The sequence below is a fragment of the Malania oleifera genome, chromosome 13, assembly GCF_029873635.1.
Source record: "Malania oleifera isolate guangnan ecotype guangnan chromosome 13, ASM2987363v1, whole genome shotgun sequence".
Classification (NCBI taxonomy): Eukaryota; Viridiplantae; Streptophyta; class Magnoliopsida; order Santalales; family Ximeniaceae; genus Malania; species Malania oleifera.
Window position 1 is genome coordinate 171500 of NC_080429.1, and position 28000 is coordinate 199499.

Consider the following 28000-nt stretch of genomic DNA (forward strand, 5'->3'; position numbering starts at 1 on the left):
TTTTATTTATTTATTGCTTTAAATCAAATTTCTAAATTGCATTTTAGGTATTGCCTTATTGCTATCTTAAAACCTTTACTTTTGAAAGATTCTCTGCTTGATTTCAACTTTGATTTTGTTCTGCATCTAGTTTCATTTATGAAGACATTGTCATCCATGAACAGCATACAATCGTTAAATCCTCATTTTTGGATATCTAGTAAATTCATATATATATATATGATAGCAAAGGAAGATATTTTATTAGTAGGAGAATAATTTACAAAAGGGCATCTGGTTTCATTTATGAAGACAGTGTCATCCATGAACAGCATACAATCGTTAAATCCTCATTTTTGGATGTCTAGTAAATTCATTTATATATATTTTTGATAGCAAAGGAAGACATTTCATTAGTAGGAGAATAATTTACAAAAAGGAAAATAAGACATCTCCTGTGAAAATTCTGGAAGAAGCCTGAGGGAGAAAACTAAAATGAGAAAAAGAAGGAATGATCAAGCCAACGTATTCCTTCAATCTATCCAGAAAGCTAAAACTCTAATAAAACCCAAACCCAACAGATTACAAAGGGGCCATATAATGGATCTTTTCCCAAACCAGCAGCCAATTCAACTTTTTCCCTGAAAAGATCCATGCATTATGCTCCAACCATACCCCCCACAATACTGCAAAGATGCCACATTTCCATGATGTTGCCCTATCCTTCCTCCTTCCAACAACCTAAAAATGAAGTAGCCAACAATCCCTCAACCGATATAGGGAACTTTCACCCAAAACACGAAATGCCTTGTTCCAAATCCTGCAAGCAAAATCACAATGCAAACAAAGATGAGATACTGTCTTAGAATTCTTATAATAGAGTACACAGACATTTGGAGAAAGAGCCTTCAAAGGTCTCCTAATCTGTAACAAGTTGTTGGTTTTTTTTTAGCACAATCAACCAAATAGAAGCCTTAATTTTTGGAGGTACTTTGGCCTTCCAAATAAAAGAATAGAGATGAAACAAAGAATTGGAACTGGTCAAGAACTCAAAAAATTATTTACAAGAATAAACCTCCAAATGATCCAGAGACAAAGAATGAACATCCCTCATTGAGGAATGATGACAATTATTCAATAAGGTCAACAAGTAAGACAACTCCACCTACTCCATATCATTAAGAGATCTCCTAAATGGAAATTCCAAGAAGCCAAAGGACTACTCAAATCATCGGCAAAGAAAGGAATAGTATTATTCTACCTTGAGCTCAACCGGAAAAGACGAAGAAAAATGTGGATAGGATACTATTTTCCAACCATGGGTCTTTCCAAAAATGAATTTGAGAACCCTTCCCCACCTCAAATTTAGTTTGAGGAGTGAATAAGGGATAAGTTTGAGAGATAGCCCTCCACGGACTCTCCAAAGAACATCTTAAGCTAGCATTGGTATCCCAACCATTCTTACTCAACCCAAACTTACTTTGAATAACTCTATGGCAAAGGGAAGAATCTTCTAGGGGAAAATGTCTTAGCCATTTAGCTAGAAAAGGTGGTATTTTAAACACCAACTTACCGAACCCAACCTGCTCTCCTTTCTTGACCTATGACTTCTTTCGAACTCACTAAATGATTCTATGACCCCTGACACCTTAATGCAAGAAATCTCTCATTGTTCTCTCAATTTTTCTAGCGATCTTCATGGTAATTTTAAAGATAGGCAAGTAATACAACGAAATACTAGACAGAAGTCTGAATGAGAGGTTCCGCCCCTAAGAGAGGAAGAGCCCCCTTTCAACCATCTAATCTCTTCCTCAACCTTTCCACTACCGGATTCCCAAATCCACAAATCTAGGATTACTCTCCAAAGGGACCTTTATATAAGTCAAAGGTCAGTCCAATAAACTGCACCCTACATCAAAGGACTACTCTTCAGCGCAACCAATTTGTACATCAGTTGCTACTTAACCACTCTTCTCCATATTAATTTTAAGCTTAGTCACCCTGTCTAAAACTTGGGAGGATACCCAAAATCTTATTGAAAGAAGGGTCACAATTATGCTGCAATTGAATCAAGCAGTTCGTGATCTAATTGATGGTCAGCTCGATAATAGCTTGTTTGAGCTTGTTCGTTAAGATAAATGAGCCAAACATGAACTTAGATTTTGAGCTCTAAAACTAAATGAGCCAAGCTTGAGCTAGACCATGCTCGACTGGCTAAGTTTGTGAGCTTGCTCGTTTAATTGGCTCGCAACTTTGTTTAAAAATCTCAAATAATGAGATTGTTTAATAGGTTTAGGAGTTAACTAATGAAGTAAACTTATTAAATTTTTAGTATGTAGGATAGAAAATAGACTTGTATGTTTGCTCATTAGGAGGCTCATTAATTTATATATTTGATTAAGAGTTTTATCTTAAACTTACATTATTTTACACTTATATATTAAAAGTATTTTTTCTTTAATCATCACTATTCACATTGTTTTTTGTCTTCCAAAAATTTCTAATGACATAAGATAATAAAAAACAAATTCAAATATTAAATTTATATGTCAATAAGAAATTTTAGATTTAATTTTAAAGTTTGTTAATATATAATCACAATTTTAAGAAGATTAGTTTTGGCTTCTTTAGGCTCATTTTAAGCTTGATTAATAAATGAGCGGAACATGAATAAGGCTAACCTCAGCTTGTTTAGTTAGTGAGCTTAGCTTGAGCTCGGTTTTGAGGGCTCGTGTTTTAGACGAGCCAAGCCTGAACATGCTAGCTCGACTTGCCTTGGCTCGGCTCTGCTTGATTGCAGCCCTAGCTATGATCATTTAGATAGAAAATGGTGTTGTCAGCAAACTGAAAATGAGAAACCAGTGCTCAGTTCTCCGTCTCTCCTTCTCTCCCTACTGCTAGCCCTTTCCCCAACCCCTCCATTTTCCTATCCACCATTCTACTTAATACATCAGCTACTAGAACAAACAAAAATAGGGACAGTGGGTTTCCTTGTCTAATACCTCTCGAGACACTAAACTGAGACTTGGGTTCACTGTTCACAATTAATGAGAACCACACATTAGACAAACAGATGAACAAAATGATGGGAACTTAAAGCTAACCTACAACCAATTGTGGTTGAAAATTCCTTAGATTCTTCTTTTGTAGTTTTGTAGTGCTCATTAACCCATCTGAGTATCATACATATCTTTATTGACATTTATACACCTTGTGCTTCCCATTTTTTTCTAGGGCCTACCATAGGATTTCTTTGGGTGCCTATCATAACTTTCTCTAGGTCAATAAAAACCATACACAATGGTTCATTATCTCGTGTCCATAAGGATGCACTATACACTTTCAATCATGATAGTTTTTGAGCACTTGACGCCTCCTTCTGTCGTTTCTTTGACTCAGCTAGCGAGTGATCATGGCGACTTCTCGCTCCATCTCTAATATTTATCTGTTTGAATCTTCATCTAACCTCATTTCTTCTTTTTGCCCTCTCGTATTCATGCACAAATGTTCTCAAGTCCTGCAATTTTCATTGAAAATTGGATGCCTCTTCAAAAACCCTAAACTTTACAGTCCTCCAATCTCCATAAAAAATCTGAAGCCTTTTCGGAAAACCTATCCTTCATTCCTTTGCACATATTTCTTCTTCTTTTCCTCACTTTATCTTCCTCAGAAAACCCAATACCCTAACTTCAGCTCTGCTGCCTTTTCGGTTCCCCAATGGAATCCACCATTTTGATCCGTGAGAAGCTATTCTTTTTTAAGGTGAATGGCAGAGCCTTGCATACTGTTGATAAAACCAGACAACAAAGATTTGCAATATCCATTTCTAAAGATGATCATAGCTAGTTGGAACATGAAATTTACCGTTTCCTCTTCATGAAGACCCTGGACCTGTGGGTGAGAATCCATAGAGCCTCATGCTACATTCTCTTGCTCCAGTTGAGGATCTAACGGCTTTGGGAGATTCATTTCGCTAGAGAAAATCCCACATAAAGTGATTTTGTGTATGATTTACATACTAGATAGAGAGGAGTCTTTGGGTTAGAGAGCTTTCTGGGAAGCTACCAAGGGTGTGCTCAGAGGTAGAGTAAGAGGCACTAGAGTCTAGCATTTGAGATGTCTTGATTGTGGTTCTGTTATCATTGGTAATCTTAAAAGATTCCATGAAAGAAAAATCAGTGTTTTGAAGACTAGCACCATAGGGAATTCATTCAAGGAATATATTAGAACAGCTGAAAAGAAATTCTAATTTGGGAAAGTTGCATTTTAGGGGAAACATTCAGGGCTTGGGGAATCCTTATTAAGGAAAAGCTCAAATCTGAACAAAGATCAAATATAAGGGATGGACTTTTTGTGCAAGTAGAAGGGTGCTTCTGACTCAGCAGTTTCTGCTTGCAAGGTACAAAAAAGTGGGTCTGTTCTAAAGAAAAATCACATAGTCCATAAAGCAGCCGATCATAGGCCCAATCCTAAATCTCAAGATGGAGTTGATTACCATGAGTTTCACTCATATAAGGAGGCTCTCATACGAGGCAGAACATCGACTCCCTTGAGTGAGAATTCTAATTTCATAACCAAAGATCGAGGGAGGAAATGTCTCTTGCAATCGGTGAGTACAAGATCAAAGGAGAAGGTGTTACTGAGATTTTCAGTTGCCTGTAGGAGATTCAGGGCTCAGCTGGGAGGGGAATCTGATTAGAATGAGAGCAAACACATAACCTATCAAAGAGTGAAATTTCAGAGGACGAAGAAGATAATTTTAGTCCATCTGGATAGTTATTGATTGTCTTTGTAGGAAGAGCAAGGACAGAGATCTTGATAGGTGCAAAGGACTGGAGAGTCACACATTAGGGATCCGTCTTGTGAAAAAGCTGGTGAGTCTAGACAGTGTTCTCAACCCTTAGAATCATATCTGGGAGCTCCTTTAAACCATTTTCTCTTTGCTGAAAATTTGGAGTCCTCATTTGAACCAAATACCTTTCCTAATTTGGGTTCGTGTTTGAATCACGAAGTTTTGAGGACACACAAGGCATACCCGTCATTGTTGAGAGAAATCCACCCATTCTGTTTGTATCTCATAATAACTTGAGCGCACCTTTGCATTAGGGATCCTTTCGGAGGGTTCTTCCTTTTCCTTGAGCCTATTAGAGGATGATATGGATAACCTAGATGCCTAGGTTCTCCTAGATGAGTTGGACCTATTATGGGTTTGAGGGGGAAAGAATCAAGCTTAGGAAGGGAGATTCAGGGGATAGAAAGAAGACTAAGAAACTGAGGTGGAAGATGGGGAGACTGGCATCTTTGGTTAAGTATGATAAGAGTGGATTTCCAACCAGGGCCTTCTTGCATACTAAATGAAGCTCCTTTCTTTGAACTCTAGGTAGTAGGGGTAAAAGAAGTGGTTGAGAAACTCATCTCAATCTAATCTGATATCTTATCCCTTCAGGAAACTAAGCTGAAAATGTGGACTCATTCCTGATTAGAAAAGTCTTTGGGACGTAAGAAATAGAGACTCTGTGTGTCTTCCTTCGTTGGGGGCTTCTGAGGGTCAAATTACGTTTAGGATTCTAGAGTAGCGCTTGTTAAGGAAGTCCTTGAGGGGTCCTTTTCTCTGTTTGTTCTCCTTGATATTATAAGTGTAGGGGAGCGGTGGTTTACTTTGGTGTGGACTGAATGTTGCTTCTTTGAGGAACCAGTTCTTTGAGGGAGTTCTAGCACCTCTTCGACTATGGGGAAGTTTGACTGTTTTATCTTAGAGTGTGGACTTAAGAGATATCCCTATTGGTAATGGTTGTTTCACTATGGGGGCTTTTGGGGATAGCAGGGTGTGCTCCCATATTGATAGATTTTTGTTCCTAAATGAGTGGTAGGATGCTTTCCCTCATCTTGTCTAGAAATCCTCCCTAGGCCCACTTCTGACCACTATTGTCTGTTTAGAATCCAACTCCATGCAGTGGGGCCCCACTCCTTTCCATTCTTGAGAACATGTCATTAACTCATCCTTCTTTTCAGGAGAATGTTAGAAGTTGGTGGAGTGAGTGTCGGATGGAGGGTTTTAAATTCTTGAAGAAGCTGAAGTTCCTGAAATCCAAGCTTGAAGTTTGGAGTATGGAAACTTTTTGGGAATGCCACAGCTGCAAAAAAATGGGATCTGCTCTGGGTTTGTTGCTCTGGACAGGTTAGATGAGTGTGATCTTCTCAAGGAAGAGGGTAGGTGTAGGAAGGCTAAGCTTAGTAATGATTAGACCTCCTCTTAATGAGAGAAGACATGAGTTGGTTTCAAAAATCTAGGGTGAAATGGGTTTAGGAGGGGACTGTAACTCAGGGCTGTATATGGGAGGAGGAGGAAAAGTTAGATCAAGGAGTTGATTTTGGACACAAGCTAGGTTTTAAGGGGTAAAGACTAGATAGGAGTTGAGATCACTAATTTTTTCAAATCCCTTATTTCTAAGGAAATTCCAAACAGACCCCGATGGTGGAAGGCCTTGATTGGAATCCTATTAAGGAGAACTTCGCTTAGTGGTTGGAACGAGGAAAGACTTTTGAGGTTGAGGAAATTAGAAAACTGGATTTTGACAAAGCAGAGACAAGGCCCTTGGCCCAGATGGGCTTTCTTTAAAAAATATTAGGGTGTGTTGGAAATTTTTTTGGAAAATTTCATCACGAGGGTGTGGCGAACACAAGTTCTAATTCTACTTTTATCACCCTTATATCTAAGAAGGGGGGAGCTAGAAGAGTTGGGGACTTTAGGATGATTAGTTTTGTTACTAGCCTTTGTAAAATCCAGTCTAAAGTCCTCACTAATAGACTCAGTATTGTCTTAGAGGGAATCTATCACCTTGGCTCAATCCACTTTTATTCATGACAAACATATCTTAGATGCGGTGTTGGTGGCCCAAGAGGTGGTAGAGGATGTGAGAAGGAGGGGCATAAAGGCTATTCTTTTAAAGTGGATTTTTATAAAGCTTATGATTGGATCAATTGGGGCCGTTTATATAAGGTGATGTGTAAAAAGGTTTTTGGGAATTCGTGGAAAAAGTGGATCAAGGGTGTTTCACTTCGTCCCATATGTCTATCATTGTCAATGGTCAACCAAGAGATTGGTTCAAGGCCTCTGTCTTAGATTTCCTGTTCACCTTGGTTGTTGATAAACCTTGTTTTTTCATGCTCAGTCAAGGAGGTTGATCAGAGGCTTGTGTGTGGGGAGGGAGAAAGTGGAGAGATCACACCTCTAGTTTGCTGATGACACTTTGCTATTCCTCAAGGATTGTCTAGCTAAGTTTAGGAAAGTTATTCTATTGCTTAAAATCTTTGAGAAGATCTCGGGGCCTAAGGTCAACTTATCCAAGAGTGGTATGGCTGGCATCAACATGGGTGAGAAGACTCTTCAGAATTTCAAATTGAGTGCAGGTTGTGAATCCATGTAATGACCACTAACTTTTTCCCGGTTTCCCCTTGGAGGTAACCCAAACTTTGAGGCTTTCTGGGATCTTGTCTTGGAAAAGGTGGCTTGGAGATTGGAAGGATGGAAGAGAGCTGAGTTTACCCTAAGGGGCTGTGCCACTCTCATTTGTGCTTCTTTCTTGAATACCCCAATTTATTATCTCTCTTATTTTAGAGTTCCCTCCAGAGTTGCCAAATTCTTAGAGAGCTTGATGCGTGAAACCAATGAATTGAATGGCCATCTTTTTGTGGGTGCACTCCTTGGGTTTCTTTAGGGGTCTTCTGCTGTCTGGCCTTGCTAGAGATTGGAAGGCAGCACTCTTGTGATGAACTTTTTGTATTGTACTTTGTTTTTTCTATTTTGGTATTTTTCCTCATTGTTTATATTATTTAGCTTTTATAGCTGGTTGGAGAGGACTACTTGTCCTCCAAATCACGTACTCCATTTCTCAGTTTTAATAATATTATCTTTTTCTATAAAACAAAATAATAAAAACCATGTACAATACCTAACTGATTTTCTAAAACCCTTGTTTCTAACCTTTAGTCATTGATCAATTACTTTTTCCCAAACGTTCACTATATGAGTCGTAAAATTTAATTCCATTGTAGTTTTTAGAATTTTGAATATCTCCTTTATTTTTTTGTACGGATAGTTGTTATTAGTGTGCTTTTCGTCTATCCATTTGGCATTTTCTTGTCCTTGATGAATTATTAAATAAAATAGTAGATCATATCACCTTGTTATCTCCTAAGCATTTCCAAAGATCAACGAGGATGTCAGATACTATTCAGTACCACAACTTTTTTCCTTTGATATTGTCTTCTTTAACTGACACACTCTATTATTGCACCATGAAGCCTTAAGTCCCAATCCATGGAATATATCTTTATTGACTTTTATATACCTAGTGCTTCCTCGTTCTTTTCTAGAGAATACTATAAAACTTCTCTAGGTGCCTATTATAACTTTATCTCTCCCTTATTTTTATGCCTATGGATAGTTGGGTAGACCAATCCCATTCTTTGTAATTTATTAAATAAGGTAGTAGACCATATCACCTTGTTATCTCCTAAGCATTTCCAGACATCAACGAGGATGTCAGATGCCATTTAGTACCGCAACTTTTTTCTATTTGTATTTTCTTCTTTAACTAATACACTATTACTCCATGAATCCATGAGTGCCAATCGGTGAAGTTGATTATGTGAATCCTTTTATGCCTTTCTGCATGATCTAAGGCAATATTTTCTGAAATTCAAAGTGTGTTCGAACCCTTATATCCTTGGTACAAGTTATTTCAGGATTATCTACCGCTGCCTACAACCTCTAATATGAACAAAATCAATCTTTTCTGCTGGACTGTTATTTGGTCTTTTTTGCAAGGGCCCAAACCATGTTGCTTTTATGTTATCCAAAGCTTACATACATCATTCCTTTATCTTTAGAGTTTCATGTATCATAATATTCTTCTTCTTCCTGCTGCATTTACTTTTTGAATATATTGTTTCGTAGCTTCCCAACATTTGATCCATATTGCGGAGCTGGTCTTCTGGCCATCTTATAGAAATTTTTCCTTTAAAAAAAAGAGAGGTATTTTACAGTCATACAACACTCCTGATACACTCCTCCATTTTACCCCCTTTATGCATCAGATCTTCCTTCTGTTTGCATAATCAAAGATGACTAAATCTAGTACTACTACTAAGTGTTTTTTTTAAAAATAATTTAATAACAAGAAAGAAAAAGGAGATAATATTTCATCTTAATGAAAGCGAATAAGAATATAGACAAGGGATTCTAGTATTCTTTTGCTTCTCTACCATTACATTCACTTTGGGGTTTGGATATAATTATTTTCCTTAGGATAAATAAGTTGTTGAGAACCCAATAATACCTTATGAAAGGGGGTATAAGTTGTTGGTTCGCTTTTATAGAAGGGTGTAAGTAGATCTAATCATTTTCGAAAGGGCAAAAGATATTGACCTCCCTTGACGTTTGGCAAAAATACATGAACCTCTCCCGAGGTTTTGCAAAAAAACATGAACCACCTGTGAGATTTTAAAAATACAATTGACCTCCCTCACATTTGATTTTTGGGACACTTACAACCCCCTAATTAAAGTTCTTTTTTTTTTTTTTGCAAAATATGAGGGAAAACCTGTGTCTTTTGGGCAATCCTTGAGGGAGGTTTATGAAAATTTTGAAACCTCAAGGGAGGTCCCTGGGATTTTTGAGATATCAATGGAGGTCTATGTATTTTACCCTTTTTGAGATATGTGATTACTTTTATATCCATTGTTCTTTGGATCTATGAAAACATAAAGTGGGTTGGTCCATAAGATTATTAGTCCAAATTTATGCATTGTGTTTAGAGTTGAGTGAAACGGGCCAACATTTGTTTTTCCTCTATCGGGTGGGCAAGTAGCTTTGACCAATCTGTCCTCAGTTTTTGACGAGGCGATGGTGTTCCCAAGGACTATTGATGTATTTTTTTGCAAGTAAAATATTGGGTTTTGGTTTGAGTAAAAAAGAGATGGGTCTTGTGGAGATGCATTTTTTTTGCTCTTTTATGGACTTCATGGAAAGGATGCAAGGATTTTTAATGTTTTAATGGAAAAAACAATTCCTACACATTTATTATGTGATAGAGTTTTTTCATTGCATTTTTCATGGAAAAAACATTCCTACCCATTTATTATGTGATAGAGTTGTTTTCATTGCTTCCTCTTTGGCTCCACTCTTTGGGGTTCTTTCAGGGAGTTTGGTTGCCAATCTTAAGAGGGATTGGAGGAGGGGGCTTATTTCAACTGTACTCTGTATGTGTTTAGGAGGATATCTTATCCTCCATTATTTATAATTCTCTCTTTATCTCTTAAGGAGGTTCTTTTTCAATATGAAATAATAATAAACAATTCAAAGTAAAACTTTTTGGTTACGATTGGTTAGTGAAATGGCTATTCCTAGGATAGGATGAAATACAATAAAAATACAATGAAAATTGTATAGGGATTTAATAATTTAGAATGAAGCTTCTCATGCAAAATTTTGTTTTATTTCATCCAACGTATAATAAGAGAGGGATAGCCATTCTATTTTGCCAAATCCTGCCAACCAAGTATCATTAAGGTTTTCATAGAACCTTTTGGTTTGGAAAATTACTTTGTGTCTTGCTCTCTTATGGTTAGATTAATCAAGTAATCAACTTATGTGGCTGATTGTTTAAATACTCAAACTTTCTGAAGCAAATTTGCACCTACTGCCGAGGTTGATTGGAACCTGGAGATTGATGTGCTTATCTAACAGAATAAGCATGTTGCTGGTCAAAGTTTGTCGGCTCATCCAGAGATTAGGGAATAAGCTAGAGATTTTCGATCAGTTTTCTCTTATTACTTCTCACTTTTATGAGTGTATACACTACCTAATTTCACTTCATTTGGAGTTGGAGATGGCCTTTTGTTCTTTTGGATGCTAAGTGTGGAGAAACTCCAATAAAAAATGAATTTTGAAGGGTTTTTAGGCTGGGCTTGTATAAGAATGTCAATGTTAGTTGCTGTCTTGTGCGGCTGGGGTTGGATAAGGTGGGATTTTGAGCTTTAGAAGAATTTTAGAGGTGTTGAAATCGAGGAGTATTTTGAGTATCATGAAAGCACTTTATGTGGATGGATAAAGAGGAGAGGGAATAAAATCATCTGGAATCACTCGAAGAAAAATGTGGTTTTCATAATGAAGTCTTGCAACTCCTAGTCAAAAGGAAGAGAAGGCAAGGCAGGAAAAACAAATTTCCCTTTGAGAGCATTATAAAAAACAAAGGCTCCGACTGAGGTGGCCTTCTTTACTTGGGAGGCTACATGGAAAGGGGATTTGAATTGTTGGATGTACAGTTAACAGGCATTTTTTGTGTAAAAAAATGAGTAGAGGCTGTAAATCAACTGTGGCATTGTAAATGGGTGAGGGTGTTGAATAGTTTAGTATGTTTCACATTTGGAATCAACTGGGCTGTTGCAGACAGGGTGGGAATAGAGCTGCATGCTTGTAGGAGCTTTTGAAGCTGTGGATAATTCACTAGGGGGAAGTGATTATCTATTCTATTTTTTTGGGTCAATGATTATTTTTGTAGATTATGAGGGCAGTTTCTTTGTGGTTATTTACAATTGTAAGTCTCTTGCTTTTGTTACTTGAGTGACTACCCTTGGAGTCCCTCCACTTTCAGAAGATCGTCTTGCTAATTGGCCACAACATCTAGGTGCATGCGTGCCTATGTGTGCGATTGTTAATAATAGGGGTTATTAACTTATTATTTATCAAGGAATTTGGTTGTAATTTTCTTTGAGTTCTCTTGTGAATTGGTATGGGGTATTATGATTAATTAGGCTTTATTGTTGGAATTGAATTGGATTAGACTATTACTCTACACCACGCCCACCGGCACTCCTCCCCAAAAGAAAAGGAAAGAAAGAAGAATTCTCTCTTGACCACAAGACATTTAGTTATGTTGGTATAGAGAGGTGAGAACGAACATATCTATGTTTTGTTTGTGTGGGGGGAGCTTGATGTCAAATGATAGTGGTCCCTAGATGTGCTAAAGTAGAATTGACCAAAAACTCGTGGACTGTCTTCCTAGTCCTTAATATGGTAACCTAAGTCGTGATTTTACTGATTTGGTAGGAGTTTTAACATCTCTTAAGTTAGTCAAAGAAAATGCCCTCAATTGTGTGAATTGGTAGAAAAGGATTCATATAGTCTGCCCGAACCCTACAGTGGGACATAAGACTTTTGTTGTTGTTGTTTAAGGTTTAAGGCTGTTTGAGGAGAATATATCTGGCAGCATGTAGCATGTGACTGCTGTTAGAGATTTACAATCACGGTAAACTGTTGCTGACTAATGCAAAAAAATTCCAAGACATTCTTTGCTTTGTAGAAAGCTAGCAAATGGCGTTAGTTCAAGGAAAAGCTGAGGATAATGCAGATGGTGGGTGTGCCTTATAAAGGTAAAACCTGACTTTCGGGCTGCAAACACCTAGGGAAAAGAGACTACACATCAAGTTATTTTGTTGTAGAAAATGGTTCCCTTCCCAACAATCTAAAATTTCCTTGAAAGAAATTTCCATTTAATTGAGGAGTGAGTTAATTATTATTTCTGGCATGAAAAGGGATAGAATTAGGCTTAAAATAACTTGGAATGAGAGAGTGAGGAAGGATTTAGTATAGCTGACCCCATCTAGTGGGACTTAAAAGGTTTCTTGTTATTGTTGTTGTTATTTAGATCTTACATATGCATACAGGACTGCTCCTAGGCTGCCAAATCACAGGCTTTTTCTGTGAGCAAGATATCATCATTCCAGATGAGAGGTTATGATGTTAATGCATCAGTAATCACAGGGAGGTGATTTAAGTTGTATACTAACTGGCATGGCTTCTTTCGAGTGATTGAAACTATCTTGAATGATTGGAATTGTTGATTGTTGTTCTCCCTCTTCTGTTTTGAATTTCACACTATCTTGCATTGTAAGCTATTGCCTTTTACCCTGTGGATATTTCAGATTTCTTTTCGGAGCTTTTTTTAATACATATATGAGATTTGATGGTTTCAGACTAGGATATTGATTACCTACGCCCTTGGACGATCATTGTTATCCTTGCACTTCGATTGCTTGTGAAGAAACAAGAAACTTATGGGCACAATTCTGTGTGAGATGCTCTACTCCCTAAAAAAAAACAGAAAAAAAAAAGGTTTATTTTATTATTTTAGTGGATAGCTTTTGATGTTTCTAAGAAGCTTCTGGATTTGTCTCTATTTTGGGAAAAAGGAAAACCTTAACCCAATGAGTTCCAGAGTTCCTGCAATTAAGATTTTTCGTTTATGAATATTATCTGAGATTGTGGCATCTCCATAGTCCTTGTTGAATTTGAGTATTGAAGTTTTGTTTTATTATTATTATTATTATCATTTAAAAGTAATGGTATGGATGAGATTCAATTAATTACAGAGATGGCAGCTTACTTCTACCTTATTTGAATATGCATCTGCTTATGTTTGTTTCATTTATAATCTTATTTTCCCCACCTTCTCTCGTGGAAATAGTTTAGCTCAAAGAGTGGAGCCAAATAGGACGCAGTGAAAACAACTCTTTATCACATGATAAATGGGTAGGAATTGTTTTTTCCATGAAAAATGCAATGAAAACAACTCTTTATCACATGATAAATGTGTAGGAATTGTTTTTTCCATTAAAAATCCTTACATCCTTTCAATCCATGAAGTCCATAAAAGAGAAAAAAAAAACGCATCAAGTAATACGATGGGTCACCTATGATCCGCCTATTTAAATCGAGTTTGGGTTTTATATAAGTCGACCCGTTTATAAATGGACCAACCCAAAATTGACCTGTTTATAAATAGGTCAACTAGGGTTTGGGTCGGGTCATCCGTTTATTTGCCTACTATATAAACACATTACACATAAAACCCTAATTTCTATGCACTATTCCACTCTTGCACTTCACGTCTCCACTACCTTGTGCCCTTGCCTATTTGCCTAGCACGCCGCACGCCAACACCATCTTCCAACGACATTCCAACTTCCAAGTTCTGATTCTTTTGAAAGCTGAAGCTCACCATCTACATCACGACGTTGTCGTTTTAGCCTTTAGGTCCCATACTCCTAGAGGTGTAGAGGTAGAGCTATAAAGGTAGAGGAGAGTTACGATTTTTTTGATTTTTGGGATTCTCTATTACATTTCTGGGTTTTCTTAGGGGTTCTCTGTTACGTTATTGGGTTTTTTTATTCACAATTTGTTGTATCTGTCACGAACAAACTCCCTCATGACGCTCAAACAGTGGTCGGTGGAAATCTGTAGTTCTATTCGGCGTTCTTTTTGGCCTTTGGGTCCCAGACTCCTAGAGACGCAGAGATAGAGCCTTGGTGGTGGAGGTGAGTTACATTTTTTATTTTTTTTTTAACTCCGCCTATGATGCACTTAATGTCCTAATTTTTTCTCACACAGCCGGTCCCAAACCCGGATAAAGGAGGAAAGTTGCGTTAGGTAGCTGAAAGCTAGCATAAAATTTGTCATATCACTATGATATGAATCCTTACCGAATATTTGCTGGGGCATCCCCTATGAGCAACGTATTGCACTTGTATCGATCGGGTGCAGTGAAAAGTGGGCGAGAGTGGCCTAAGTTGTTGCCCCGAAGTGATGCGTGGTGTCGACGCCCGAGTACGGTGTCAAATATGCAAGGGTTCTTGTATCATTTTGGACGTGGGCAGGCAAAGACGTTAGTTTAGGAAACTAGGATTAGATTAACAACTTGGAATATAGGGACACTTACGGGTAAAAGCATGAAAATTATAGACACAGTGATTAGAAGAAGAATTAATATAATTTGTCTTTAAGAAACTAAGTGGGTGGAGGAGAAAGTTAGAGAAATTGATAAATCAGGATTTAAACTTTGGTATACCGGAAAAGAAAAACATAAGAATGGAGTAGGAATTATTATAGACAAAAACTTAAAAGATAGCATTGTTGATGTAAATAGAGTAGAAGATAGAATTATAAAAATCAAAATGGTATTAGGACAAAAGATAATAAATATTATTAGTGCTTATGCTCCTCAAGTTGGCTTAACAGAAAATCTTAAGAGAGAATTTTGGAAAGATATTGATAGTCTATGTAAGGCATACCAAGGACTGAGAAAATATTTATACGAGGAGATTTGAGTGGACATGTTGGAAGGGATAATAAAAATTATGAGAGGATATATAGAAGATATAGATATGGAGACAAAAATGAGTCTGGGAAGATTTTAGACTTCACTATATCATATGATTTTAATATAATGAATACTTGCTTTAAGAAAAGAGAAGAACTCAGGGGTGTTACTAGATTTTACCCTTTTCAAATTATAGTATTGATTACATAATTAATTACACTATTTAATTTCAAATGGTAATTGCAGTCAATACTATAATTTTATATCTATATAATTACAGACATATCGTAACACACTAGTTATGTACATATATGCATGCATATTAATTAGCTTACATAACTAAACCAAAGGAACTGCATATACTCTTAATTGCATAATTACCTACATATTTGAACTAATGTGTTCATAATTACAAAATTATGTATTTAGATTTTTGAAATAGTATTAATTTCTTAATTAATTATATGGTTTAATTTTAAAAGGTACTTGTATTCAATACTATAATTGCACATGTATCTATATAATTATACACTTATTTTAACCAGCCAATCAATTATATGGTTTAATTGCACGTATATTAATTGGTTTGCATAATCAAACTCAACCAATTGCATGCACTTGTAATTGCATAATTGTGTACATATTTAAACTAATTTTTCCTTAATTACAAAATTATATATAGATTTCAAATAATACTAGTGATTTCTTAATTAATTATATAGTTTAATTTCAAATAATAGTTATTCAATTTTATAATTATATATCTATATAATTACGAACATATCTTAATCCACAAATTGCATAATTACAAAAATAATGTATGCATATTAATTTGTTTGAGTAACCAAATCAAACTAATTGCATAATTATGTACATGCTTGAACCAAGAAGTCCATAATTATAAAATTATAATTTTAGAATATAGTACTTATTATTAACTATGTAGTTTAATTTCAAATAATAGTTATAACCACTACAATAATTACATATCTATACAATTACATACTTATTTACTCGAAATAATTACATAATTATTTATATGTATGCATGCATATTAATTGTTTTGAATAACCAAACCAAACCAATTGCTCACATTCATAATTGCATAATTATGTACATATTTGAACTAATTATAGAATTATGTATATAGATTTCTGATTTATTGTACTGATTACATAATTTTGTAATTAAATTCAATTGATAGTTGTAACCTATATGGTTATTATATGGCCATAAAATTATGGACATATTGTAATGGAATCAAATTAAGTTTTGGATAATCAAATTGAACTAATCAGTTACATATATATTATAGTACCATTATGTATCATGGCAATTTACGGACTCCTTACATATGTTGGGCACAACATTAATAAATAACTTCTCAAGAAATTAAGTGGCATTGAAAAATTCTGTCACAATGAGAAATACTTGAATTTTTAGAAGAAATTATAAAACATGTCTTAGGGCCCTTTTTGCCTTTGTCAGTCACTTGTTTAACCCAACAATCCAAGTTACCCAAACAGTTATTTGTGCATTGAGCGAAGTGTAGAGAAATGAAGGCAAAGAACATAATTATTATATGGACAACTTCAAGTTGCAAGCGAAATGACTGGATTGACCCAGTTATTGAATCTAATTGAAGAAGAAAAGAAGAGAGAGAACCAACCGCAACAACCCACAAAATCTCAAGAGGACAAACTGTCACCCAACCACTTCCAACGGCTAATTTCAACACCACCCACCACCACCATTAAAGGCGCTATAACAAAAAACTAGGTTGTCCATCCGAAGACTAGAGGTGCAGATTCACCATTAATCCATCTGCCAGCTGATTGACCGCATATACACATTAAAAAACTGTTGTTTCCCCAACAATCTCTCCTCAATATTAGAAGTAGCTCCAGCTATATCACCCACGACCCCCCTTTTATTAATCCCCTTCTCTCCTCTCCTCCCCCCCCCCCCCCCCCCCCCTCTTCTCTCTCTCCCCTCCTCTTTTGTCCCTTCCCACCAGCGCACCTACCATTTCTTTATATATAAGAGCATCCCTCCCATATAGCTGCAGGGGATCTGCACCAGCCGCCCACCGCCCACTCGCCTGTCAACTCGTCCTCTCTTTAAATTCAGACTATCCAGTCATGGGAGGCTGCGCAAGCAAGCCCAAGGAGTCGGATTGTCGTCCCATTGACCCAGCTGCTCATCCTGCCGTTGAGGTTGTCGCAACCACCCCTAATAATGCTGCTGATCAGAAAGATGAGCCTCTGGTTGATCTTTCTGAGCCAAATCAGGAGGCCCCCGCTTTGAGTGGAGACTCAATAGTCACCTCTGAAGAGAAGCCTACATCCGATGCAAGAGTTGTCTCTCAAGAGGCTCCTGAAACGCCATTGGATTTGGGTGATGTGGCTACCAAGCCAGCAGAAGAAGTCAGCAAGGTTGAATCCACAAATACAGAGCTAAAAGAGGACAAAGTTGAGGCTGTGAATGCCATCAAGAAGCCAACAGATGATCAGGAGGAGGGAGCAACAGCAGCAGATTCTGTGGAAAAAGCGGAGGCTAAACCCAACAATGATTCTGAAGAAAATAAAAGTGATGCCCCTCTCATTACTGTGTGACGAAGGACCTGCATTTCATCAATTTATTCGTTGTATTCCACACACTAATTGACTAGCATAAAACCCACTGAAGAGCTGCAATGTTGTACATGCTGATTGCTGAGTTGATGACAGGGTATTATATATACACATATATTTGGATTGTTTGGACTCTGTTGCAGGTCTACCTACGATGCTTGAACTCACTGTTTCCTTTATTTATAATTAAGATGTGTGTATGCATGTGTTGTGTACGCAAAGTTTTTATACCATTTTGTCAGGTCTAATAAATCACCTCTCCAATGCAAAAATCCAAAAAAAAAAAAAAAAAACAAAAACAAAAACAAAGACAATACACCCCCAGCAATTACCTGCACTTGCCACTGCACATAATGCAATATTGGATCGAAATTTTTCTGTTAAATCTTTTAGAAATTAAGCATGCTTTACCTGCATGCGGAATTTTATATGAGAAAATTCGCAGTGCTCTTTCATAATCAGATATGAAGATGACAATGCGAACTAAGTGTTGATGAAAAATTAAGTTGAATTTGCTAAAGAAAAAAAAAAACAGGAAAAGAATTTAAGCTCCTTTTCCATCCACAGTACGTTAATAACACATTCTCATGGATCATCAAACTATGTTTTGTGAAAAGAATTAAAATACAATGATGCATTGCATTTATACCATCCGTATAGTGAAAAGTGGGTAAGGTTGGATTAGGTTGTCTCGGTGTCATACCCCATCAAATATGTTTGGGTTTCAATATCAGTTTGGATATGGGCGAGTAAAGAAGTTACTTAAGATTAGATTAGTATTTTGAAATATAAGGACACTTATGGGTAAAAGTATGGAAATTGTGGACACAATGATTGAAAGAAAAATTAATCTAATATGTCTTAAAAAACTAAGTAGGTTGGGGAAAAAGTTAGAGAAATCAAGATTCAAATTTTGGTACACTAAAAAAGAAAAAAGAAAAAAGTTAGAAATTATTATTGACAAAAACTTAAAAGATACCAATGTAAATATTAAAAGAGTAGGGGACAAAATTATAAAAATCAAGATGATCTTAGGCTAAGAGATAATAAATATCATCATTGCTTATGCTCCTCAAGTAGGCCTAGCAGAAAAATTTAAGATATACTTTTAGAAAGATATGGATAATATTATACAAGATATATCAAGGACTGAGAAAATATTCATAGGAGCATATTGGAATAGACAACTTGGAAAGGATAATAAAGGTTATGAGTGGATATGTGGAGGATATGGATATAGAAACAAAAATGAGTCTAGGGAGGTGATCTTATACTTTGCCATGTTATATGATTTTATTACAATGAATACTTGTTTTAAAAAAGAGAGAAAAATACTTAAACCTTCAAAAGTAGACAAAATAAAAGTCAAGTAGATTTTTTCTTAACTAGGAGAATGTAAGGATTGTAAATTTATACCAAGTGAAAGTTGATCCACACAACATAAAGTTTTTAGTGTTAGATATATGTATTAAAAAATGGAAGAGGAAGGATAAAATAAATTAGTGCAAGTGAACTAAGTGGTGGGACCTAAAGAGGGAAAATATGAAAAAATTTAAAGATAAAATGGTCAAAATGTTGATTGGACTATAAAGGATGGTGTAAACACAAAAATGAGTAAGATAACTCCCTATATTAAAAAGATAACAAAATAGATTTTAGGTAAATCAAGAGAATGATTCTAGGATAGCAAAGAAAGTTGGTAGTGAGATCAAGATGTCTAAAAAGTTGTAAAGACAAAAAATATTTGGTATAAAACAAGATAAAAACGTAGAAAAATGGAAATTTTGAATAAAGATGTGAGAAAAGTTGAAAAAAAATATTTGTTGACAAAGTAAACATAGATCGATCATTTAATAATTTGTATGCTTGAATAAATACAAAATAAGGGAAAAGAGACATATTTAAACTTGATAGAGTTAGCAAACAAAAGATTAAATATTTAGGTAATGTAAAATATATATAAAAAAAATGATGATGATACTGTCTTGGTTAAGGAAGAAGATAAAAAGAAAATGGCGAAATTATTTTAGTAACTTATATATTGAAAACCAAGTAGAAGACTTAAATTTAAAATTGACCAATGAGGAAAACATTAAAAATATGAAATTTATTCGCAAAATTGAAGTTAACAAAGTTAAGTTTGCTTTAAAAAAAATGAAATGAAAAAGTTATAGGACTGAATAATATCCCTATTAAAGTTTGGAAATGTCTACAAGATAACAAAATTATATAGTTAACTAATTTATTTAGCATAATTATAAAAACTAAGAAAATGCCAGATAAATGAAGAAAAAACACTTTAATACCTATATACAAAAATAAATGAGATTTTCAAAATTGTAATAACTATTGTGAAATTAAACTTATGAGTTATACAATGAAACTGTGGAAAATGGTAACAAAAATTAAGCTTAGAAAAGAAGGTTTCAGAAAATTAATTTGGTTTTTTCCCTTTGAGATCTGCTATAGAAATCAATAGTACTAGTAGATTTTGATATTTCAGATCTATGATGCAACTTGAAGGAGAAATCGAAAAATGTGTAATGCATAAAATTAAAGTAAGTTGGATAAAATTGAGAAGTGTTTCGAGTGTGCTATGTGATCATAAAATACCTTTAAAATTAAAATCGAACTTTTATAAGACGATTGTAAGAATAACTATGCTATACGAATCAAAATGTTAAGACAACTAAGAAACAACTTATACAAAAATAATAAAAGTTGTTGAGATGAGAATGCAAAGATGGATTAGTGGTATAACATTAAAGATAAATTAATGAAAGAACATATTCACTGTAAGTTATTCATACCTCCTATAGAAGATAAGATGAGGGAGGGAGGACTTAAATGCTTTGGGCACCTACAACCTAGTCCACATAGTGTGCCAGTGAGATGGAGTGAATTAGTTACTATAAGGGGCAGTAGAGCGGGTAGAATTAGACTTAAAATAACTTGGAATAAGATAGTGAGTAAGGAATTAATAACCTCGAATTTGTCGAAAGAAATTTTCCATGATCACATAAATTGGTAGAGAATAATTCATGAAGCATACCACAATTTCAATTTCGCTTCAATCCAATCAACCCTTTGATGTAGCCTAACCATTCCTTTCATGAATCTTTTAAAAATACTACATTTGAATTTTTTTGAAGGATTTTAGAGAAATTTTTTTTTTTTTTTCACAATTAGAAGTTGGCAAATTACTCCAACATAAAAAGAAGATCCATGTTAATAGTAATAGAGAGATTGAAAGAGACATAGCAGTCGACATTCAACATTCGACAAATTTTTTTTACAAAAAACACTACATATTTTAAGGGCACCCTAAATAATTGAGATCAAAAGAAAATTTCTACCTTCTGTGCTCGTGCACATGGGCTATTTTTTTTTTTGTGGGTTGGGAGGGTATGAAAAGAGATCAACTGAAGCAAACAAACTTCAAGTTGTTATCTTCGAACTTTGGCAAGAATGTTTCCATGAAGCTACGAAGAAATCAATTGCAAAGTACCGAATTAACAAGAATATTAGCCCACTAAATTGCTTTAGAATTGCCACTGTAGAGAGAATGAAGGTTCTTGAACATTAGTGAATGATGCTTCATTAGGAGAGAGGGGTCAAATGATGAAAATGATTGATAACTTGCTCCTTCAAGTTTTTTTTTTCTTGGATTATTTGTCTATATGGTGTGACGACATGATTTTTCCTACCAAATTTTTTTTTTTTTTTACAATAATAAACAATTATCTAACAAACGTCTTTGATACCATATATCATCATGACCCGACCCGAAGTGGGGTATCAGGAAATCTATTCATCAAAACATACAATCCATGTAGTGAAATACACAAAGTGTCTTGGTCCCATATACAATACCAGAGTGCTATAATCCTTAACATATATATCCCCAAAATTCACAAAATACTCTATGGGTTATACAAAACATATCCCAAACTCTAAACACTTACCCTGAATATTAGGGTAACAAGATCTCCTCTACCTTGGAGCTCTCTTTGCTTATCTATCCCGATTTCCTTAAATGTTTAAATTCTGGGTGAGACACATCTCAGTAAGACGAAATAAATTATTGATAGTGTGTGACAACATGAGTTTTGTTATATCATTACACATTCATTTAAATAATTATATCAACTGAGAAAAACATACAGATATGTACTCATAATCATATATATATCATTGTTTCATTAACTTTCATATCATTTCTCATAATCATATATGAACATGTTTCCATAAGCTTTCATTTCTCACAATCATATTCTAACTCATGAGTATCCACCAGTATATAACACAACTCATCTGTAACTCATGACTGTTCATTTTTCATTTCATTTCTCATATTCATATTCTAGGCCATGAGTATCCACCAGGATATAGCACAACGCATCTGTAACTCATGGCTGTTCATTTTTCATTTCATTTCTCATATTCATATTCTAGTACATGAGTATTCACCAGCATATAACATAATGCGTCTGTAACTCATGGTTGTTCGTCATATTGTAACATTCAATTATCGCGTCTGTAATAAGAAACCATCCTCAAGATATTCACGTCACATCGTCATGTATTCACCCCACATAACCGAGTTGTGTGGCCCGTAGGTGGGACCTAACCGTGGCTGGCCTACCAGGTTAGATAAAAACTAAACGCGTCTGTAGTATGATTGGGCTACTCAATCCTGGTTCGGACCCTAGGGGGTAACTCTACTCTTCTCGAGTCCAATCGACTGTCTCACCACACTCTATACAAGACGTGTGGTTGCACTAACACATATACTAGCAATGGTACTGTGCTCTTTGTATATCTCTAGTCCATCAGGGTTCTCATTTCCACATTTCTGTACTCATATTTCATCATGTCTGTATACGTTTCATTTCATCACATCTGTGTAACACATATTTGTGTATATTTCATATCTGTATCAAACATGTCTGTATTCATTACATTTCGTCATTTTTGTATAAAACATGTTTGTATATCACATTTCATCATTTCTCAGTAAAACATATCTGTGTATAAATCTCATATCATCATATCTATATAAAACATAACTGGGTTTCTTATATCTTCATATTTGTATAAAACATATCATTACATATCATATTATCATATCTGTACAAAAACATATTTGTATACCCTTATAACATCAAATATGTATAACATCTCTATATATCTCATAACATCATTTCTCAGTGCAAATCATTTATTTCAGTATAAATCACTTTCCCAGTATAAAACTGTTATTTCACATTCCTCATGCCACACAATTTTTGACTGATAATCATATCATAGTAACAATCGGAAAATATGCATATTATAATATTCCAAAACCATATATATCATTTTCATTTTCACATGCTTTAATTCAACTAGTTAATTCCCAAAAATATCTGTTATAATTTATTCCCCTTACCTGTTTATTGAGAAGGTGTTTGCTAGGATCCCTAAACTGATGCCTGCTGCAATCAGAGCTCAAAACCCTAAAACCACATTTTTCCAGTTCAATCAGCTCAACCCCAAAATTATAATCATTTAAACATCCCTAGGTTCATACACTCCATTTAATCAATTAAATTCTAAGTAGTTAACACATTTTTCACCTTTACCTCAACTTTGGAGTGGTGTCTAAGAAACCCCAAAACACAAAACTGCTCCGATCAAACGGTGGAGAAACGTCATCGGGATCCCGAAATGGTGTTTTTCAGCTGATTTGGGCTTGATTTTGGAGAAAAATTGAAGAGAGAAGAGGTGGTGGCTGCAGCTCTAGAGAGAGAAGGAGAGAGGATTTATTTTCTCTCAAATAAAATGACTTGATTACCTTATATAGCCCACTGACCCGCAATAAAATTGTCAACGGTTTGCTCTAAAACCGTCAACGTTTTGGTCTTTAACCAAACCTATTTTCACCATTTTACCCTTACCTGACTACGGTAACTCAAAATCGTCGACGACATTCTGGCCTCCCACCAAACCAACTTCCATATTTTATTTTTTTTTCTTATTATTTAAATTTTCCGGGTCTCGACATCCTCCCCTCCTTAAAAAAAATTTTGTCCTCAAAATTTGCTGTCTATCACATTTACCAACCTTAAGGAAAAGTACCAAAATTTTATTAATTACCCTCACTTATGGCGAAGGAATACTGTGGTTACAAGGGAGGGTCTTGGGAGATTACAATCAATCACATAAAAGGAAAACTCTCCCAAAACCATTCATGACCAAAACCAAAATACTAACTACTCTACATTGTACAAGTCAATAGACATATATTGTCATTTACTTTTACTCTTACTAGTTCAACTTTAGGCTCCACTAAACAGGTGTGGATATCTCTGACGCATATTATCCTCTAATTCCTATGAAACTTCTTCAACTGCATGATTGCTTCATAGCACCTTTACCAATGAAATCCTTTTTGTGCATAATTTATGTTCCTTCCGATCCAAAATCTGCACTGGTACTTTTTCATATGGCAGGGTATCTTTACGCTCTAATGCCTCATAGTTAATTACATGTGAGGGATCAGAGACCTATATCCTCAACATAGATATATGGAATACGTCATGGATCTTAGATAGCACCGGAGGTAATACTAACTTGTAGGCGACTGGACCCACTCTTTCCAATATCTCAAATGGTCCAATAAACCTAGGGTTGAACTTATCCTTTTCCCCAAATCTCATAATTCCTTTCATCGGGGCAACTTTCAAGAACACATGGTCCCCCGTACCAAACTCCAGCTCTCGTCGATGAGTGTTTGCATAACTTTTCTGTCGACTCTGAGCCGTCTTGACCCTGTATTGAATAAATTTGACTTTCTCAAAGGTTCGCTAAAAAATTTTTGACCCCAAAACCTGCCTTTCACCAATTTCATCCCAATATAATGGAGATTGGCACATCCAATCATACAACACTTCATATGGTGTCATCTTAATACTGGCCTAGTAGCTGTTATTATAAGCAAATTCAACCAATGGAAAAAATTGTATCCAACTACCTCCAAAGTCCAGTACACAAGCTTGGAGCATATTCGCCAGTATTTGTATGGTCCTCTCTATCTATCCATCGGCCTAAGGATGAAATGTTGTGCCGAACATCAACTGAGAACCCATGGCTCCTTGCAAACTCCTCTAGAAACGAGATATGAATCGTGGGTCTCTATTTGATACAATGGATACTGATATGCCATGTAGTTTAACTATCTCTTGTATGTACAACTCTACTAGTCTACTCATGGAGTAGTTAACTCTGATTGGAAGGAAGTGGGCAGTCTTCACCAATCGTTCAATGACTACCCAGATGGCGTCTTGTCCATGAAGTACCAGCGGTAATCCTGGGACAAAGTCCATCGAAATGTGCTCTCACTTTAATTTGGGGATGTGAAGTGGCTGCAATGATCCCGGCGATCTCTCATGCTTAGCTTTCACCTGCTGGCATGTCAAACTGTAGTGCCCCAACCCGCCACATGGTCCCGGAGTGCTAGTGAAACGTATAAATACTCTTTGATACCACACACATATATAAATGCAACACGACCTAACTAGGGAATCCTGGGTGTGCTTTCCATTACTAAAATTAAAACCATACAGCAAAAGATTTCTAAAACATCCAAACACTTTACCAGAGTTCTAGCTATTCCCAAATACATACATACATACATAACACTATCTGTCTACATATTACAATCCCAAAATAATAAAATAAAATATCTGGTATCTCACCAATCCTGATTACTACTCCCACAAGTCTAGTCCCAACCCCGAAGTAAGTTAGGCATGATTTGTAACACCCCGAACTCGAAACTAGGGTTTGGAGTGTTATTTGAAATATATCTTTGCTACCTTCTCGTGACGCCCCTAAACCTCCTAGTAGGGCCCGGGTGCCACGTATTCCATTTACCTGAACCTGGCTTTAAATCAATTACGCAGCGGAAATAATAACAATTCTTCCATAATATAACAGAGTTTCTACATCTATATACATCTCAAAAACATAACCCAACATCCAGTATTCACAACTCCATAAATATATCTAAAAACATAAACAAACCCAAAAGAGAAATACATAACCAACAATCCGTACCCTCTCTTTCTCTCAAAAATATTACAACAACCCAAGCTCTCTAAGCTCGATCCCGTGAAAATCCTGAAAAGATGAAATTCGACTATTAGGTGAGACACATCTCAGTAAGGATGGAATACATTTAATCAACGTGTCACAATCATGAGGTTAAAGTACAACATATATGTATATTCATTATTTTCAAATAAAACCACAGTTAAGAAATCATTCTCTGTTCCTACTCATACACAAACAAGGCATTTTACCAACGAGAGTTCCCAAGGATAGGGGTGATTACCCACCCATACAAGTAACACCCCTCTACTCTGATACCCTAAGCAACCTACGGTCAAAACTAAAGCATATAAGGGCACTTACCTTACTCAATAAGTCCTTGGGTGGTTAGTTTATCTCGTACTCACACATTCACGCAAAGGTTTACAGGAAGAAGTTCCCGAGAATAGGGAAGATTACCTGCCCATACAAGTAGCTTCCCTCTTCTTTAACACGTTATGCAGCCCACAACTACATCTGATACCTATCAAGGCACTCGCCTTTCTTAGCAAGCCCTCGAGCGAAGAGTATACCCCGCCCCAAATATAAGTAATACTACTATATTTAATATTGATAATACCTTACTACATTACTATTTAAGTTGTTATCACTATGCCATTCATTACATTCACTTACATATTCTATATTCATGTGTCACATATTCATCATTTCTTTATATATTCATATCTGTTTTCACATATTTTGTTTTCATGTCATTTCTGTCTACTGAACTTATATTCATTGCTTCCATAACTGTCATTTCCATATCCATTGTTCCCATATTATCCATGGTTAAACTTACAATTATGCGTTTAGAATCCTTTATATTGGTGATAAATCCTAATCATGCTTCCACCCCATGAAGGGTTGTGCGGCCCGAAGGCTGGACTTAACCCAGGTTGGCCCTCCAGAGTTAAATCAACCACATTCTACATTTTGTAGGTACAATTGGCTATTCCCACACTAGTCTAGACTCCAAGGGGACACTACCCTTCCTTAGCACAATCGACCATCCCGTCTCCACTCTCTATCTAAGATGTGTGGGTGCACTAGCGCTCCATACATATTCGTAACAATACTGGGCCCTTTTCCTAGTCCATCAGAGTTCTCAAACCATACATTGTAATTTAACATTACCAAACACATGCAAAATAATTCATATCACCTTTTAATTCTCAATACATTTCTAGTATTTCCAGCATCTCATACTTATATATCATAGTTTAACACAAAAACTTCATTTACTCATGCCATATAATTTAACAACATATGTTCATACGTTCAATGAAAATAAGCCAACCCATATTCAGTTTTCATATACTAAAAATACACGTTTAATCTCTTACACAATTTACTAGAAAATTTGTCATTTACCTTTCCATTTTCACAAATAATATCTAATACCACAACCCTAGGCTCAGAAATTTACAATTTAAATGGTTGGCATTTTAGAACCCACATGAAAATCATATACATATATACATAATATTTCCATTTTTCACCAATTATTTCCTCAAAAATCCTAATTTAATATATTCCCCTTACCTAATTTTTTGAATTACGCCAACAGAAACCCCAAAATGTTGCCTGTGGCACTCACTCAAACCCTGAATCAAAAGCCCTAGTTTAATAGATAAACCCCAAATATCCTATTATTTCAACACTTTCTCAACCCATAAACCTCAAATAAATGTTTAAAAACCCAAAAACTAGGAATCCAAACCCTTACCTCAACTTTGGAGTTTTTCCTGAAAAGCCCAGTTAAGGAATTTGCTCTACTAGATGTATAAAGAATCTTCCCTAGAACACCGTAGAGGTTTCTATTTGTTGATTCGGGCTAAATCCGGGCCAAAATCTTAGAGAGAATGCAGAGGAAACGTTTTAGAGAGAGAAAAACGAAGAGAAATATGATTTTTTCGCAGTGAAGCTTCCTCTAATCTTTTTATACATGATGTTGCCACGTGGATTCATCGATGAGAAGACAAGATTCTTCGATGAACCACAGAAGGGAATTTGTCGATGAGAGGATGCATTCGTCGACGAAACTTAAAATCTCAAATTCACTTACTCGGGATCTCTTTGTCGACGAGGGGC

General features: G+C 35.6%; 1 protein-coding gene across 1 annotated transcript; it reads left to right on the forward strand.

The window, feature by feature from the left end:
- Positions 1-17281: 17281 nt before the first annotated feature.
- On the forward strand, positions 17282-17755 carry LOC131146650 (uncharacterized). The gene has a single exon (XM_058096384.1). It carries the CDS (start codon positions 17282-17284, stop codon positions 17753-17755), a length of 474 nt encoding a protein of 157 aa, XP_057952367.1.
- Positions 17756-28000: the final 10245 nt, after the last annotated feature.